The 19263-nt window shown below is 36.2% G+C and overlaps 1 protein-coding gene and 1 long non-coding RNA gene across 2 annotated transcripts in view; one reads left to right on the top strand and one right to left on the bottom strand.

Moving 5' to 3' along the window:
* LOC143256153 (uncharacterized) overlaps nucleotides 1-10287 on the bottom strand; it is a 31622-nt gene extending 21335 nt beyond the window's left edge. The window contains exons 1-2 of the mRNA XM_076512959.1: nucleotides 9734-10287; nucleotides 43-388 (exon numbers count right to left, since the gene is read on the bottom strand). Coding sequence (XP_076369074.1) covers nucleotides 43-388; nucleotides 9734-9756 — 369 coding nt within the window. The 5' untranslated portion in view covers nucleotides 9757-10287. The remainder of the gene's footprint in view (nucleotides 1-42; nucleotides 389-9733) is intronic.
* Nucleotides 383-17752, top strand: LOC143256155 (uncharacterized). The gene is made up of 3 exons (XR_013031191.1): nucleotides 383-675; nucleotides 16802-17058; nucleotides 17409-17752. It is a non-coding gene; the product is annotated as an uncharacterized LOC143256155 (long non-coding RNA).
* Nucleotides 17753-19263: the final 1511 nt, after the last annotated feature.

Here is a 19263-nt window from a genome sequence, read left to right as displayed (position 1 = left end):
AAGTAACGTTTTAGCATAAACAAATATTAAAGCTACACTCACTTTCTGTTCTTCCCGCCAGGTGGGGATTCCTTCGACTCCTGGTGGAGGAAGGGGTGTAGGGGGTGTGGGTTGATTTGAAATTGGTGAACGTACAAAATCATGACCCACGGGAGAAATGTTTTGATCTGACGCCCAGGGAGAAACTATAGCGCCCTCTTTCGGCGAAGCGGGTGAAGCTGAATGTTGATGTTCCCGAGTTTGACTTGTTCCCTGCAGTGGGCCTCCTGGTGTCATGTTTTCCAACACCGAAATTGATGTTCCATTCATGCCATCAGATATCGAAATAGTTGTCAGCGTAGCTGTTGTAGGAGACCATATAGCTGGAGTCGCATTTAGAGGTAGTTTTCTATTAAGTAAAGAGTAGAAATTTGGTCATTAGGACTTTATAATCATTTGTCAGTAACAAGCAGGTAAACAATTAACTATCTATAATATCAAGTCACAGCTTAGCATCACTAAATACCTAGGTAATTACTTGCGGCAAAACTGTTATCAGTTTATTACACATAGTAAAAAGATTTGGATGTGTGGGAGGTAATTTAAACTTTTCCTTAGCGTGGAAAGGTTTAACCTAACCAGAGGAATCTTCAAGGAACGGATTATTTTAGTTTTTATTAGCAGCAAGTAGATCAGGTAAGACCCGTTTTGATTCCTGAAATCTAATCTTGCTAGTATTATTAAATGTAATATTTCTAGTATTGTTAAATCTAATCTTGCTAGTATTATTAAATGTAATATTTCTAGTATTGTTAAATCTAATCTTGCTAGTATTATTAAATGTAAACTTGCTAGTATTATTAAATGTAAACTTGCTAGTATTGTTAAATGTAATCTTGCTAGTATTGTTAAATGTAATCTTGCTAGTATTGTTAAATGTAATCTTTCTATTATTGTTAAATGTAATCTTGCTAGTATTGTTCTGAATCGGAGAGTCTTAAAAGTCCCAAGTTAAAGCTAAAAATAAAACCATGACAAAATTCTAGTTTCTTCCAAATGTTATGTGGTTGTCTCCGACAGTAATTACACAACTGCTGTATAAAGCGCGTGCTCCACCAGGACTATCTTTCCTGTGTAGGTTAATCTCTGGCTTCCTACCAGTTTGACAAATCCAGAACGTTTCTTTAGGAGTTATTCCTATATTACCAACTAATAAAAAAATTCCTACGGAGTTGATTATGTTTTGTTAAATCACAGCTGATATAATGTCGTGATGGAATGGAATGTATCAGAACTACATTTTGACATTGTTTGCGTTTTGTAGATAGTGTGATGCCCCCGGAAACATAAGGATATGTAAAAGTTGTTTTTTCCGACATACACTCATAGGTGGGGAAACATTTGTGCTTGAAAAACATAGAAATGTGTATCAATCTAGATAAATAAATGCAACAAATTACTTGGTAAGTAAAGTGTAACATTTTATAACAGCTGAGAATCCACGAATACAAAGGTCAGCTGCAAAAGCAGTCAATGTGGCCCAGGCACTAATGCATATATAATCGACAAAGATCTCCGTGTGGAAACAAGGCCAACAAGATATGGCTTCACAAAGAAAGGGCTTTAATTCATATCCCCTGTTCATATTCATATAGTTCCACATGAAATCATAACAATCAAGTCTATAAATCTATATAGCTGCAAAATAGTCACCCTTGTATACTAGGTGGCTTATGGAAACCGCTCAATGATGGAGGGGCTTTGGACATGACAAATTTATAACGGAGCTATACTGACCAATTACTTTTATAGCTGTATCAAGAGGTATCTGTACACATACACAAAAAAGAACCATTAGAACATAAGCCCATGGTACCTGAGGACATGTTCCACTTTGATACTGATAATTTGGGGTCACGTTTATAAACACAGTTTGAAACCCACCACCTCAGGAATTCAACGGGGAAAACCAGCAACACAGAAGTTTGATACCAGAAGAGCAACCTTGAAAACCTATTGTTTGTTTGTTTGTTTGATTTTGAATTTCGCACAAAGCTACTCGAGGGCTCTCTGTGCTAGCCGTCCCTAATTTAGCAGTGTAAGACTAGAGGGAAGGCAGCTAGTCATCACCACCCACCGCCAACTCTTGGGCTACTTTTCTACCAACGAATAGTGGAATTGACCGTCACATTATAACGCCCCCACGGCTGAAAGGGGGGAGCATGTTTGGCGTGACCGGGATGCGAACCCGCGACCCTCAGATTACGAGTCGCACACCTTAACACGCTTGGCCATGCCGGGCCTTGAAAACCTAAACGTACTTACAGAACTCCAACCCCAACATGCTTGAACGATCTTTCACCTGCCAAGTATATTGTCTCTTATCTCCAAACCTATTGGAGGACTTTGGGAACAAACAACTCAATGTGCATGAATAAAGAATGATAAAAAGCAAATTACAAAGGTCACTTACACACTTAACCTTGGCTGACACACCTCAAGAGTGTATATACAGTTAGCGTTTTCAGCCATTAGACTCATCGCAGAATTACATTGTAAAATTTGAGGGGTGATAGTTTTGTTTAAATATTCACATAAATAAGTTCACCAGAGGGGGTTGGCATAAATAACATGGCAGTTATGGAGTTTGGTTCGCGATCTTCAAGTCAGGGATTCGAGTCCGCGTCACGTTTGAGCTGTGGGGATGTTGTAATGTTTCAGTCAATCTCACTATTCGTTAACAAATTAGTAGACTGAGAGTTGAAGATGGTTCGGCCAATTAGCTGCATTCCCCCTACTCGCCACTGCTAAATTAGAGACGGCTAGTGCGGATAGCATTCATTTAGTTTATATATATTGAGTTCTTTAAATGTTATGTTACAAATAAATAGTGTGAAAAATAAATTGTGCTTTATGTGTTATTTATCATAGTATCCGTTCTCACATTTTTTGTAAGATCAAAACCCGGAAAAAGAACGTGTATATCAGCTTGTAGACAAACAAAATACGGAATGTTTTATCTTCTGTTTCCATCAGCCTCTGTTTGTCAATCCGTATAGAAAGCTCTTTTCTTCCCCATGCTACATTCATAGTAACATAATTTGTATCTTTACATTGACGTATAGCTCAGACACCTGATACAATAGAATATTGAACAATATCCAAGGTAACAATCGACAAGAATATTGAACAATATCCAAGGTAACAATGGACAAGAATATTGAACAATATCATGGGTAATAATGGACAAGAATATTGAACAATATCCAAGGTAACAATGGAAAAGAATATTGAACAATATCATAGGTAACAATGGACATGAATATTGAACAATATCATGGGTAATAATGGACAAGAATATTTAACAATATTCAAGGTAAAAATGGACAAGAATATTGAACAATATCATAGGTAACAATGGACAAGAATATTGAACAATATCCAAGGTAAGAGAGGACAAGAAACTGAAGTCATCTAACAATCAAGAATGTAAAAGAATCTGATGTTAACGACAGTCTTCTTTATCTTATACAATAACGACAGTCACGACAGTCTTCTTTACCTTGTGCTATAACGACAGTCACGACAGTCTTCTTTATCTTGTGCTATAACGACAGTCACGACAGTCTTCTTTATCTTGTGCTATAAAGACAGTCACGACAGTCTTCTTTACCTTGTGCTATAACGACAGTCACGACAGTCTTCTTTACCTTGTGCTATAACGACAGCAACGACAGTCTTCTTTATCTTGTGCTATAAAGACAGTCACGACAGTCTTTTTTACCTTGTGCTATAACGACAGTCACGACAGTCTTCTTTATCTTGTGCTATAAAGACAGTCACGACAGTCTTCTTTACCTTGTGCTATAACGACAGTCACGACAGTCTTCTTTACCTTATGCTATAATGACAGTCACGACAGTCTTCTTTATCTTGTGCTATAAAGACAGTCACGACAGTCTTCTTTACCTTGTGCTATAACGACAGTCACGACAGTCTTCTTTATCTTCAGTCACGACAGTCTTCTTTATCTTGCGCTATAGCGACAGTCACGACAGTCTTCTTTACTTTGTGCTATAACGACAGTCACGACAGTCTTCTTTACCTTGTGCTATAACGACAGTCACGACAGTCTTCTTTACCTTGTGCTATAACGACAGTCACGACAGTCTTCTTTACCTTGTGCTATAACGACAGTCACGACAGTCTTCTTTATCTTGTGCTATAACGACAGTCACGACAGTCTTCTTTATCTTGTGCTATAAAGACAGTCACGACAGTCTTCTTTACCTTGTGCTATAACGACAGTCACGACAGTCTTCTTTATCTTGTGCTATAAAGACAGTCACGACAGTCTTCTTTACCTTGTGCTATAACGACAGTCACGACAGTCTTCTTTATCTTGTGCTATAAAGACAGTCACGACAGTCTTCTTTACCTTGTGCTATAACGACAGTCACGACAGTCTTCTTTATCTTGTGCTATAGCGACAGTCACGACAGTCTTCTTTACTTTGTGCTATAATGACAGTCACGACAGTCTTCTTTACCTTGTGCTATAATGACAGTCACGACAGTCTTCTTTATCTTGTGCTATAAAGACAGTCACGACAGTCTTCTTTACCTTGTGCTATAACGACAGTCACGACAGTCTTCTTTATCTTGTGCTATAATGACAGTCACGACAGTCTTCTTTATCTTGTGCTATATTGACAGTCACGACAGTCTTCTTTATCTTGTGCTATAACGACAGTCACGACAGTCTTCTTTATTTTGTGCTATGACGACAGTCACGACAGTCTTCTTTACCTTGTGCTATAACGACAGTCACGACAGTCTTCTTTACTTTGTGCTATAATGACAGTCACGACAGTCTTCTTTATCTTGTGCTATAATGACAGTCCTGTTAACCTTGTATTATAACGACAGTCATGCTCGCCTAGCATTACAACGACAGTCCTGTTTCCCTTCTACTACAACGACAGATCTGTTTACTTTTTATTATAGCAATGTATAGTTTACCTTGTATTACAACAACAGTTCTGTTTAAATTGTGCTATAACAATTCTTGTTTACCCTGTATTATTACAACAGTCTCGTCTGTCTTTATTATAACGACAGATCTGTTTACATTGTACTATAACGACAGTCCTGTTTACCATCTGTTATAACGTCAGTCCTGTTAACATTGTACTATAACGAGTCTTGTTTATCTTGTACTGTAAGGACAGTCCTCTTTACCTTCTATTATAACACCAATCGTGTTTACCTCATACAATAACAACAGTCCTGTTTACCTTGTACTATAACAAGTCATGTTTAACTTCTACTATAACAACAGTGCTGTTTACCTTCTACGATAACAATAGTTCTGTTTACCTTCTACAATAACAATAGTCCTGTTGACCTTGTATTATAACTACAGTCCTGTTTCTCTTCTACTACAACAACTCTCTTGTTTCCCTTGTATTATAACAACAGTCTTGGTTGTCTTGTACAATGATAACAATCTTGTTTAACTTGTACTTTAAAAACAGTCCTATTTTCCTTGTACTATTACAACAGTTCTGTTTACATTGTCCTATAACGAAAGTCCTGTTTACCTTGTGTTATAACAAGAGTCTTGTTTCTTTGTACTATAACAACAATCCTGTTTACCTTATACTATAACAACAGCCCTCTTCCCCTTATATTATGACAACAATATTGTTTACATTGTCCTATAACGACAGTACCTTGTATAATAACAATTTATGTTTACATTGTCCTGTAACGACAGTCCTCTTTACCTTTTGCTATAATAAATGTCTTGTTTACCTTGTCTTATAACAGCAGTCCTGATTACCTTCTACTATAACAACAATCCTCTTTACTTTGTACTATAAAAACAATCCTGGTTTTTATACTATAACAACAAGATTGTTTACCTTATATTATGATAACAGTCTTGTTTACCTTGTACTACAACGACAATATCGTTTACCTTGTTCTATAATGAGAATCTTGTTTACGTTGTACTATAGCAGCAGTCTTTTTTTCTTGTACTATCACAACAGTGTTTTTCCCTTGCACTATACCGACAGTTCTGTTTACTTTGTACTATAACAACAATTCTCTTTACTTTGTATTATAACAACTCTCTTGTTTAACTTCTACTATAACAACTCTCTTGTTTCCCTTGTACTATAACGACAATCTTGTTTTTAACTTGTACTATAATAGCATTCCTATTTTCCATGTACTATAACGGCAGTCCTCTTTACCTTCTGTTTTAACGTCAGTTCTGTTAACATTGTACTATAAGGAGTCTTGTTTACCTTGTGCTATAACGACAGTCCTGTTTAACTTGTACTATAGCAAATTTCCTGTTTACCTTGCACTATAAGAGAGGACAAGAAACTAAAGTCATCTAACAATCAAGAATGTAAAAGAATCTGATGTTAACGACAGTCTTCTTTATCTTGTACTATAACGATAGTCCTGTTAACCTTGAATTATAACAACAGTCATGCTAATCTAGCATTACAACGACAGTCCTGTTTCCCTTCTACTGAAAAGGAAAGGCTTGTTTACCTTGTATTATCACAACAGTCCTGATTAAATTGTACTATGACAAGTTTTGTTTACCTTGTATTATAAAAACAGTCTTGTTTTCCTTGTATTACAACGGCAGACCTGTTTACATTGTGCTATAACGACAGTCATGTTTACCTTGTACTATAAGGACAGTACTGTTTACATTCTATTATAACAACAATCGTATTTACCTCTACCGTAACAACAGTCCTGTTTACCTTGTACTATAACAACAGTCATGTTTACCTTCTACTATAACAAGTATGCTATGTACCTTATAATATAACAACAGTCCTGTCTAACTTGTACTATAACTACAATATTTTTAACTTGTACTTTAAAAACAGTCCTATTTTATTTTACTATAACAACAGTTCTCTTTATCTTATACTATAACGACAGTACTGTTTACCTTATACTATACCGACAATCTTATTTAACTTATACTCTAAGAACAGCCCTCTTTCCCTTGTATTGTAACGACAATATTGTTAACATTGTCCTATAACGACAGTCCTGTTTACCTTGTGTTATAACAAATGTCTTGTTTTCCTCGTATTATAACGACAGCACTGTTTACTTTGTAGTATAACACAGTCCTATTTACCTTGAACTACAACGACAGTCCTGTTTCATTTTCTATTATAACTTTAGTCCTGTTACCGTTGTACTATGACAAGTCTTCTTTACCTTGTACTATTACTAGTCTTTTTACCTTGTACTATAAGGACAGTCCTGTTTACCTACTATTATAACGACAGTATTGTTTACATTGTATTATAACAACAGTCTTTTTTACTTTGCACAACAACGACAGTCCTATTTTTTGTATTATAACGACAATATTGTTTACCTTGTACAATAACGACAGTCCTATTTACCTTTTACTATAACCACAGTTCTGTTTCCCTTGTACTACAACAGTCCTGTTTACTTTGTACTACAACGACAGTCCTGTGTACTTTGTACTATAACAACAGTTATATTTACCTTCTACTATGACGACAGTCCTGTGTACTTTGTACTATAATGACAATCTGGTTTACGTTCTATTATAACAACAGTCTTGTTTACCTTGTACTATAAGGACAGTCCTGTTTACCTTGTATTATAACAACAGTCTTATTTACTTTGCACAACAACGACAGTCCTGTTTTCTTGTATTACAACGACAATATTGTTTTCACCTTGTACAATAACGACAGTCCTGTTAACATTGTACTATAAGGAGTCTTGTTTACCTTGTACTATTATTAGTCTTTTTTACCTTGTACTATAAGGACAGTCCTGTTTACCTTCTATTATAACGACAGTATTGTTTACATTGTATTATAACAACAGTCTTGTGTACCTTGCACAACAACGACAGTCCTGTTTTCTTGTATTACAACGACAATATTGTTTTCACCTTGTACAATAACGACAGTCCTGTTAACATTGTACTATAAGGAGTCTTGTTTACTTTGTACTATAACGACAGTCCTGTTTAACTTGTACTATAACGACAGTCCTGTTTAACTTGTACTATAACGACAATATTGTTTACCTTGTACAATAACAGTCCTGTTTACCTTTTACTACAACAACAGTCCTGTTTACCTTGTACTACAGGCCCGGCATGGCCTAGCGCGTAAGGCGTGCGACTCGTAATCCGAGGGTCGCGGGTTCGCGCCCGCGTCACGCTAAACATGCTCGCCCTCCCAGCCGTGGGGGTGTATAATGTGACGGTCAATCCCACTATTCGTTGGTAAAGAGTAGCCCAAGAGTTGGCGGTGGGTGGTGATGACTAGCTGCCTTCCCTCTAGTCTTACACTGCTAAATTAGGGACGGCTAGCACAGATAGCCCTCGAGTAGCTTTGTGCGAAATTTCCAAACAAACAAAAAAACCTTGTACTACAACAATCGTGTTCGCTTTGTACAATAACAGTAGTCCTGTTTACTTTGTACTACAACAACAGTCCTGTTTACCTTGTACTACAACAATCGTGTTCGCTTTGTACAATAACAGTAGTCCTGTTTACTTTGTACTATAAGAACAGTCTTGTTTACCTTGTACTATAACGACAACGGTAGAATTAACATATATTCAAATATATCTTTGCTATAAAAAAAACAGTTTGTTTTGAAGATCATAAAAGGTGTACAATGATTTGTCAGATCTCAAATTGATTTGCCGTAAAACAAATAGTGTATCAAAGACACTTCATATTTTGTTACTCTTACAATATATTGTGGTATCAATACATGTATCGAAACAAAACTTTTTGTCTCTAGATACATGTTACAGTAAAAAAGTGTTCTCTATAGTTAAATGTCACAGTAACAGGTATGTTATTTCTAGTTATATGTTATAATAACAAATATGTTGTCTATAGTTACGTGTTACAGTAACAGGCATGTTGTATATAGTTACGTGTTACAGTAACAGGTATGTTGTATATAATCACGTGTTACAGTAACAGGTATGTTGTCTATAGTTACGTGTTACAGTAACAGGTATGTTGTCTATACTTACGTGTTACAGTAACAGGTATGTAGCCTGTAGTTATGTGTTACAGCAATAGGTATGTAGCCTGTAGTTATGTGTTACAGCAATAGGTATGTAGCCTGTAGTTACATCTTACAGTAACAGGTATGTTGTCTATAGTTACGTGTTACAGTAACAGGTATGTTGTCTATAGTTACGTGTTACAGTAACAGGTATGTTGTCTATAGTTACGTGTTACAGTAACAAATATGTTGTCTATAGTTACGTGTTACAGTAACAGGTATGTTGTCTATAGTTACGTGTTACAGTAACAGGTATGTTGTCTATACTTACGTGTTACAGTAACAGGTATGTTGTCTATACTTACGTGTTACCGTAACAGGTATGTAGCCTGTAGTTATGTGTTACAGCAATAGGTATGTAGCCTGTAGTTACATCTTACAATAACAGGTATGTTGTCTGTAGTTACATGTTACAGTAACAGGTATGTTGCTGTAGTTGCATGTTATAGTAGCAGGTGTGTTGTGCGTAGTTACATGCTACAGTGACAGGTATGTTGTTCGTCGTTACGTATTACAGTAACAGGTATATTTTCTATAGTTACATGTTACAGTAACAGGTAGGTTGCGGGTTGTGTTACCTTCACAGCATAATGAATATAAACACGGATTGACAGAAACGGATAACTTACCGAACTTCAAATCCTTTTTCCATATTGTAATTGGAACATTTATATCAACATAAAAACAGAAACTGACAAATAGAGCTAGTCCACACGAGTTTGGTCTCTTCTGTACTACTCCAAAGATAACATAGAACCTAAAAGTTGTTATTTTTGGAAATATGACTTTACTCCGACTTTCTCGAAGGGAAGAAAAAAATTGTGTGGAGGATGACAGAGCAACGCGCATGCGTCAACGCAGTCGGTTACCAGCTAATGTTTTCATTGCTTGTACCCAGAAATACCACGTTGCTTTAACGTCTAACCTAAAAACTGTTTGTATATGTACACTCGTTTATAAAAGTGTCTTGTTTGAACTCTTTGTATATCGAAATATTTAAAAATCACACACTAAATACACAGTTATGTTACTGATAAATTAAGATTAAGTTATCGCCGAAACACTTGTTTTACTTTAAACTTGTGTTCCTCATCTTTAAACAAGTTTCTTTCGTTTCCACATAAAACTTAAGGTTGATTTCATGTGGGCTGCTGTAGTTTATAACAGTTGGCAAACTACAAACGTTTTCTTTTCCATTTGTTCTAGATTGCCAACGAAGCTATGCGCCCCTAACCGTACATTCCAAAACTATTTCTGGCATTACGCTACATTAACGTATTTTATTTTGACTAACTGTCCGGGGGATATATTCTCGTCAAACCAATTTAAAACACGCCAGAAGTTTTTGTCAATAAATGGAATTAAACCCCCACACCCTATCTGAAGTTATGATTTCACATTATTATCCAAAAAAATGACGTTAAATTTCTCGTTATTTGAGATTCGAGTACCCTACCTGTGACTTTAATCCAGTTAGATTAATCTCCTTTTGTAACAAACCCGTCATGGCCAGGTGGTCAAAGCGCTTGATTCGTAAACCCAAGGTCGCAGGTACGAACCCCCGTTACACCAAACATGCTATTCCTTTCAGCTGTGGGGGCGTCATAATGTGTCAGTCAATCCCATTATTCGTTGATATAAGAGTAGCCTAAAAGATGGCGGTGGCTGATGATGACTAGCTGCCTTTCATCTAGTCTGGCTCTGCTATACTAGGGACGACTAGCGCAGATAGCTCTCGTGTAGCTTTGAGTGAAATTAAGAAAAAACAACAGCAAATAAACCATTTGTAATAACTAGCTACTATTTTAACCAATTAGCTAACTCTTTGCCTAAACCTATAACGATAATTCTTCCAAGCCTTCTATGTGGTGGAAAAAGCACAATAAACTCATTGCTAAAACAACAACAACATTGTTATTAAGGCCAACTTCCTTTATTCTATTGGTGTCCAAAAGTTCACTAATCAGATGTTTCTTCACGACTTATTTTCTCTCATATGGTTCTTCCACAATTAAACTTACAAAATATTAAGAGTTTTTCAAACCCACTAATAAATCTCAGCCAAAGTACACGATATCAAAATATTTAGATGGTTACTATTAATTTATTGTTAAGACACACGTGTTTGTCCATCAGAATCGTGGCCTTCGGGTTCTTGAAAATAAGGAAATGAACCAACTGTTGACCTTTAGTTTGGAAGTTAGTGTTTTAGTGCTACTTACAGACAGCTCGTTCCAAATGTTGCTAAATAATATCTAAACATTAGGATGTTAAATAAAGTCCAATTGACCTTTGACGATGACCTATTGCCGATTGTTTTTATTAATGATTAGAATATTTAACTTTACTAACAAATGTTTCTATTCATTTTGGTGTGCTCCAACTCCACCAGTGGAACAGCAATATGTCTGCGAATCCACATCTCAAGAAACCACGTTTCAATACCAACTGATGGGCAGAACACAGATAGCCAACTGTGTAGCTTTGTGCTCAATTTCAAACAAATCAACTTGGTTTAGAAAGGGAAAAATTTATGATGTACCTGTTTTTTAGATGTTTCAGATTTCTGGATGTATTATAAGTGTATTCCACAAACATAAAGCAGTTGTTACTAGCTTATAACCATTATAACTAAACCTGGTGAACTGAGCCACACAGATTCTATGTTAGAATAAAATATTTTTCTAAGGCGTTTCGAAAACGAACAGTTTTACTCGAAATACCCAAAGCAAAATTGACTTTAGAAAATTAGATTACTTTATAATCAATAAGTAAGAAAAAATACTTTCTATTAGCTGGGCTCCTAACGCCAGTAGCTTATGTGAGGATTATATAGGCTGAAACCTGGGTTTCGATACCTGATATTAACAGAGCACAGATACTCCACTATGTACGGCCCGACATGGCCAGGTGGGTTAAGGCATTCGACTCGTAATCTGAGGGTCGCAGGTTCGCATCCCCGTCGCGCCAAACATGCTTGCCCTTTCAGCCGTGGGGGCGTTAAAAGTGACGGTCAATCCCACTATTCGTTGGAAAAAGGGTAGCCCAAGAGTTGGCGGTGGGTGGTGATGACTAGCTGCCTTCCCTCTAGTCTTACACTGCTAAATTAGGGACGTCTAGCGCAGATAGCCTTGAGTAGCGTTGCTCGAAATTTAAGAACAAGCAAGCTTCACTTCTTCAGTGAAAAATATAGAAGTGTTTAAATTAAACTACCATAAATAACGATTTAAATGTGATGGTTAATCGCACTATTCGTTGCTAATTGAAAAGCCCAGGAGTTTGTGGTTAGAGATGTTGAATATATATCTTTCTTGTTAAATCAGTATGGTTACCTGGAAAGCAGGTAGACATCATCTGGTAAAATCTGTCCGAAAATCACCAACTAAGCATGTTGGGTATTTCAGCTGTCGTAAACGGCCTCGGGTCTAAAAACAAACACTGCCCAACATGAACACGTCCAGGACTGTAGACAAAGGTTGGTAAGATGTTTTAGTAACATATAGCTCACGCCCAAAGTCAAACTAACATATAGTTCACGCCCAAAGTCAAACACTACCATTCTTACACTACTGTAAAACAACCTTTGACTGAAGTAATATTTTTTATATTTCTAATTGAACATATCACATTTGACAAGGCGTTTCTTTCCTTTTGTTTCAGTCTAAAGTCGCAAATTAACGTTGTAAGGTGTCAACCGCAAGGTTCGAACCCCACATTCTAGCATCATAAGCCTTCAAGTCATCACTATTGGACGATGTGTTTGTTTGTTTCAATTTCACGCAAAGCTACACGAGGGGTATTCTGCGCTAGCTGTCCCTAGTTTAGCAGTGTAAGACTAGAGGGAAGGCAGCTAGTCATCACCATCCACCGCCAACACTTGGGCTACTCTTCTACCGACAAATAATGGGATTGACCTTCACATTATAATGCCCCTACGGCTGAGAGGATGAACATGTTTGATGTGATAAGGATTCGAACCAGAGACCCTCAGATTATGAGTGGAGCGCCCTAACCACCTATCCATGCCTTACCGCCAGGCCAAAATCGGAGGTTCGAATGCCCGCGGTTGGCAGAATGAAAATAGCCCGTTGTGTAGCTTTCCACAATGAAAACAACTGCAACAGTCTTCGAGACCACCTCCGTCTCCATCTCACCCCAGTGCTAAGAGCCCGCAAACAAAGGAAAGGCTGACAACAGAATAGATTTACATCCCTTCCTTCGTCGTTAATAATATATCTATCGTGGCCTGACCTGACATTGAGGTCAGGGCGCACGACTCGCTATTTGCAAGCCTCAGGTTCGAATCCCGTCACCGAACATGTACATCTTTTCAACCACGAGAGCGTTATAGTGTGACAGTCAGTTCCACCGTCCGTTGATAAAGAGCGATCTAAGAGTTGGTTGTGTGTGGTGTCAACTACCTGTTTTGACTCTACCACTTATATATTAGGAACAGCTAGCACAGACGGTCCACGAGGATTCACCTACTCAACAATCAGTAAAAAGAAACAGATCAGGAGTAGCTGAAACAAGAAATGAAAACAAAATCAGACACTACGGGCGACATGTCTGCCGTGTATTCGTCGCGAGGAATCGAATTTCGGATTTTAACATATCAAATCCGCCAACTTAACGCTGACCTACCTGGAGTAGGGGTATGTCCTAAGAGTTCCCCATTTTGTTTGTTTATTTAGTTTTAAAATTATACTCTAGGCTATTCTGCGTCCACTCATAATATCTGTATTCAATGACTCCACACTCGTTTTGTAACAACAGCGTTTATAGTGACTTCCGGACCAGTTGTTCTGTGTTTTTACGAATGCCAATTATTTTAAAATGATCTCTTTTACAAGTGGATATATTGAACCCTTTCCCACGCTAAAAGTTCGTTTAGTTTGGTTTGAATTTCACGCGATACAACGTGAGGGGTATCTGTGCTAGTCTCCTTTGATCTTGAAGTGATACCCTAAAGAAGAGGTGGTCAGTCAACACTACCCTTTTTTTACCAACATATAGTGAGATTGACTGTCACTACTGAAAGAGCGAGCATATATCGTGGCGAAATTTGAATCCGCTACCATCAGATTGTGAGCTGGGTGCTCTGGTTACCAGAATATAAAAGATCGGACAAGGAAAATACGCACTGATGTAAAGTTTCACGTGAGAGACTTTTGAGGTTAGTGCGTTTGGTTCAAAATCAAAAATACCATCATATTTAAGGTACGAAATGGTAAATGTTTTGTTTAACACTAAAGTAAAGTATCAAAAGAACCGCGGGCATCTGCAGAATATATTAATGGAAGGGGAGCAAAATGGCAGATTTTTAATCCAGAGGCACGTGTCCTCCCTTGTGGGCCTTTAGAGAATGTCAGTCTAGTCCAAAAAGAGATCAGACACCGAGATATAATATGCAACTAGGTAAGTATTCACTTACCCACAAAGAAGGCGGAGAGGCCGATAATGTTTCTAATACACCCACTGCCCACCTCAATAGGGTAACAGAAAGCCGTATTTGATATCCTTCAGACCAACAGGGTAATCAACCGACTGTATTTGGTACTATTTTGAAAGAACAGGGTAATCAACTGACTGTATTTGGTATTATTTAGTGCAAAAATTAATCAACTGGCTGTATCTTGTATTGTATAATGTACATTTCTATATAGTTGAATACATGTTTTTGTATTAGCCAAAACAAGAGGAGTAATGTACACTGTTTCTTTATATTTTCTTTTTTGCATGTGACGTATATTCTTTACTGCGTATTACACAGGTTCCGCCTGTTCTCGAAATTTGTAGAACGTTCTTGCGCGTAAGGATCAGCAATGCACTTGGTGTGTATATAATACTAGTGATTGACAGCGTTGTTGCAAGATAACTTTGGTGAAGGTTCTAATCACGAGTGATTCATATAAAAAGTTGCTAGTCGGAAGACGAAGGGCAAATATTATTGTACAGCTACAATCAGTGCTATGGACCCAAAAAACTATAATGAACGTTTTTTAATGGGAAAACTACAGAATTTGACCAGAAACGTTTATAGATTTCGAGCATTACAAACCGTTCAACTTCAGTGAATTACTTGGAATGTTACTATTTCTACAAGGACATTAAATATATTTGCTGAAATGAATCAGCTTGTACCCGGGGTGAGGCCAGCCCAGTTAGCTAAGACAAATTGGAATTAATTTGCTTGTCGTGGTTCTGGAGTTCTAGATCGGATACAGTACTCAGTATTGTGTGTAAGACTGTAAAACTGTTGTATATAAACCATCATTTGCAACAACTATTAGTAATAGCTGTTATTATATATTGTATTGTTTTTAATTTATATTAAAATATATTTGTGTTAAGAAAAGAAAATTATATGTATCAATCCTGTTGGCAAATAACATAAATTTAATACATATTAACAGTTAATTAAATTCCCGGTTATTTGTAATAGCAATACGTAACGTGCATAATATAGTAAATTGGAGACTCATCTGAGATAAAGTGTAATACGTAACACTTCAGTCTATTGAATTCGTACAGCCATAAGTACACTTCATAATCCAATATTGTCTACGTTTTATTCACTAGATATATTCTACAAACCTCCCACTGGTACAGCAATAAGTCTACGAAGTTACAACGCTAAAATTAGGGGTTCAATTCCCCTCGGTGGACTCAGCAGTTAGCTCAATGTGGCTTTTCTATAAGAAAACACACACACACACTCACTTGCTTTGAAATTTGTTCCACCATTCATAGTTTAGTGTATTACCCTCGACGTCTCTTTGAGGCATGTTTGGTAGAACCCTAACTGTATGTCTCGTACTTCTTTCAGATACCTTTTGTAGAGACTATATGTCTGGTACTTCTTTGGTTGTTTGTTCACTATTACTAGTAGAGCAACAAACGATCTTTAAAAAAAATGTTTAAATGATATATTTAGTTCTTTGACACAGCTATGAGCTCATGTTCTCTTGTTACTTGCATCTCTCCTTTACTTGAATTATCTTATATTAACTGTATGTATATAAACACACCTTTAAAATAGTTTAGATAAACAAATTAAGTGATATTTGGATTAATGCTTTGTTGCTGTGTCGTCAGTGACAGTCTTATTACGTAACAGTCTAATGATATAAGTTAAAATCCTTCGTAATGCTTGAAGTATTACCTATCTCTCTTGTAGTGTTAAATTGTAAAACTTTGTCATTAAGATTGTCGAATACTTGAAAAAAAAAAAGTGTTTTCTTATAGCAAAGCCACATCTGGTTATATGCTGACCCCACCAAGGAGAATCGAGTAAAAAGGACTTTTAACTTTTTCCTGCTCAAAACCTAATCAATATTACTACCAAATTTATTCTATTACACTCTCAAAAAATCTGTAAAAGTAAACAGAATATGGGTAAGTTAGTGATGCATAAGAACTACTAATATTAAATTTCTATGCATAGATGTCATCTATAGAATGTAGAATGTTTTATATTAACCCATGTAAAGATTTTCATGATCCATTGAAGCAAACAGGTTTTAAGGTTCGTTATAAGTGATTATTTAGTTGTCGTCATTCATGTGGCTCTGGATGAAATGAATAATATTATCTTTTCTTACAAGTAGTATTTATTTATTATTATTAAAGTTAATTAGGCAGTAACCTAAGTGTGAACTGAGTTTGCTATAAACTTCTCCTGTTTTATATTTTAGAACGATATTTCGGGCTCACAAATATATTTTCAAATCAATTGAGAGTTTCAGAGACTTTCGAAGACATATTGGTCAAGTCGCCAGATGCAGCTTCTATGGACATCTTTGTGATCAGATTATTGAAACAGACAAGCGAACCATCTTCCTCGTACATTAGACGGTTTTTCGAAGAGTGTGAAAGAAAGAGAGGTGTGCTTTGGAAATTGAATCCATCAACTGGCTACATTTAAAATGGAAACCGCACTGCAAGTCTTCAGGTAAAGTGTGAATTATACTTTTCCTATCACAATCCACTAACAATGTTAGAATGTTATCCAGCCATTCATGACTTTTTCTATGACAATATAAAAAGTAGCTATTTAAATATTTATTGAACGAGTTATTTTTAGGTGAGTTCAACTTATCTTTAACCCTATTTTTGTTTTTGTGTATTTATTCAAATATTCTCAAGGCTTATTCCTAGTTTTGAACCGAGGGAAGATTGTCACCATCTCTAATCTAACTGTAATTACTAACCACGTGACTTATTAATTGCTATGTCAAGAATTAGATGCTCAAGTCCGTATAGTTATAACATTTAATATAAAATGTTTAAAATTTTTTCAAGGGTAAAAAGAACAACAGCCAAGAATGACGAATTGTGACACCAGCTATACATTTAAGTTGCGTTTCACACAGAGAGACATTAGTGTTTATAAGAGAACGTGTGTACATACATATCTAAGTGCGTTTGCGACTCTTTCCGGAGTTCATCAAAAGTCGTTACTGATTTTCTAGTGTTGTTACTGCTGGTTATATCCACCCATCATTGTAAGGACCCACAACTGGCGAGTCAATGTATTCTAAACGTAATCCTAGTTTTAATGTGTTTCAGTTTTTTATATTATCTACTTCTGGTAAATTTCCAGTACAGACTTAGTTTCATTCATTAATAAATTAGTTGTTTTATTCTAATTTCTGGAGTGATTCCCTTGTGCGACAGTGATAGTCCAAGGACTCACTATTTTATAACCCGAGGTTTAATTGATCGAGGTGTACATAGCAGCTGTCTAGCTAATGCGGCTTTATTCTCAAACAATATATGGAATTAGATCGTCGATCAAATGTTTTGTTGATTTCCAAATATGTCGTTAAAACAATTTTATTTTTAATTCAGTGAAGTTTCCCGTAACCGAAACAACTTTTCTAGCGTTAAAGACAAGTCTTTGATTTTCTAAAACTCTAATGCTCTGGCTACTATACATTGGGAATATTTACACAACTTGAACAGATTCACACATTAGTAGCAGTTTCTTGTCTCATGTGAACTTAACCTATTTTGAAGTGTGATAAAAAAAAACAACCGATAACTATAAAATATTTTTAGTAGATGATCCTGTTGAAATAATGAGTGAATGCTATAGTAAAGCCACATCGGGCTATCTGCTGCATACGCCGAGGGGAATCGAAACCCTGATTTTAGTGTTATAAATCCGAAGACTTATCGCTGTCTTTCTGGAGGACTTGCTGAAAAAAAAAAAAACGGTGACAGCATAGAGAGCCAGACTGTCCATAAAATTACACATTTATATTTAATATGAATGTAAGTTGACGTAACATCTCAAGAATGAGTTTTTCTAAACTTGATACGTTGGCTTACATATATTCATTAAAATTCCTTGCGTGACACCTATTAGAAAAGGGTATTCTTTGAAACAGTTTCACACAAGCATTTCTTTCACAGAAATTAATTTGAAACTCAATATAAATTCCTGAAGTAGAAAACACTATTTATGAATAAATTTTTTCGCTAATAAGAGAGCAACTATCCGATATCTCATGAAAATAGAACTCATAAATGAAGTTCACCAAAGCTACTGAAGTCGTTTCAATTTGTATCTATCTCATTGAAGCCAGCTTTAATTTTAGCCTAAAAATATTCACGGTACGCATTCAGTTTGTACGAACAACCTTACCTAAACACAGGTCAAATGTATTGATACTTTTTATAACGTCTTCAGTAGTAATTATAAATTATGTTGCGCAGTTATTATTCACGCAAGTCAGTAATGACAGGTGGTGACTTTAAATTAATTAGTGTACATTTTACCTAACAAGTACTGTCAAAGTGGCAATCGAACTCCTCTTGTATCTACGTGTAATTTTCTTAGTTATTTCTGAGTTAAGATAATAATTCGTGAAAACAAAAGTACATAAATAATTACTGTTCTTACCCATCCAATTGTTGAAAATCATCCTGATGAATAAGTGTATCATCTACTGTACTAGTTCTGGTCTTTGTAATGAGGGACACATGAAAACAATTTTAGAAATAGGTTGTTCCTAACCGTAACATATATCACCGTATCCAGAGACACTACAAAGAAACCTCCTATTTACAAGGCACTAAGAAATAGTTTCAACTTGCACTAAAAACGACAAGTTTATATGCCAAGCTTGGATCACCGTTTCATGTTCAATTT

Source organism: Tachypleus tridentatus, chromosome 7, assembly GCF_004210375.1.
Source record: "Tachypleus tridentatus isolate NWPU-2018 chromosome 7, ASM421037v1, whole genome shotgun sequence".
Classification (NCBI taxonomy): Eukaryota; Metazoa; Arthropoda; class Merostomata; order Xiphosura; family Limulidae; genus Tachypleus; species Tachypleus tridentatus.
The sequence above is the reverse complement of the archived record's forward strand: the minus strand, read 5'-3'. Positions and strand labels throughout refer to the sequence as shown.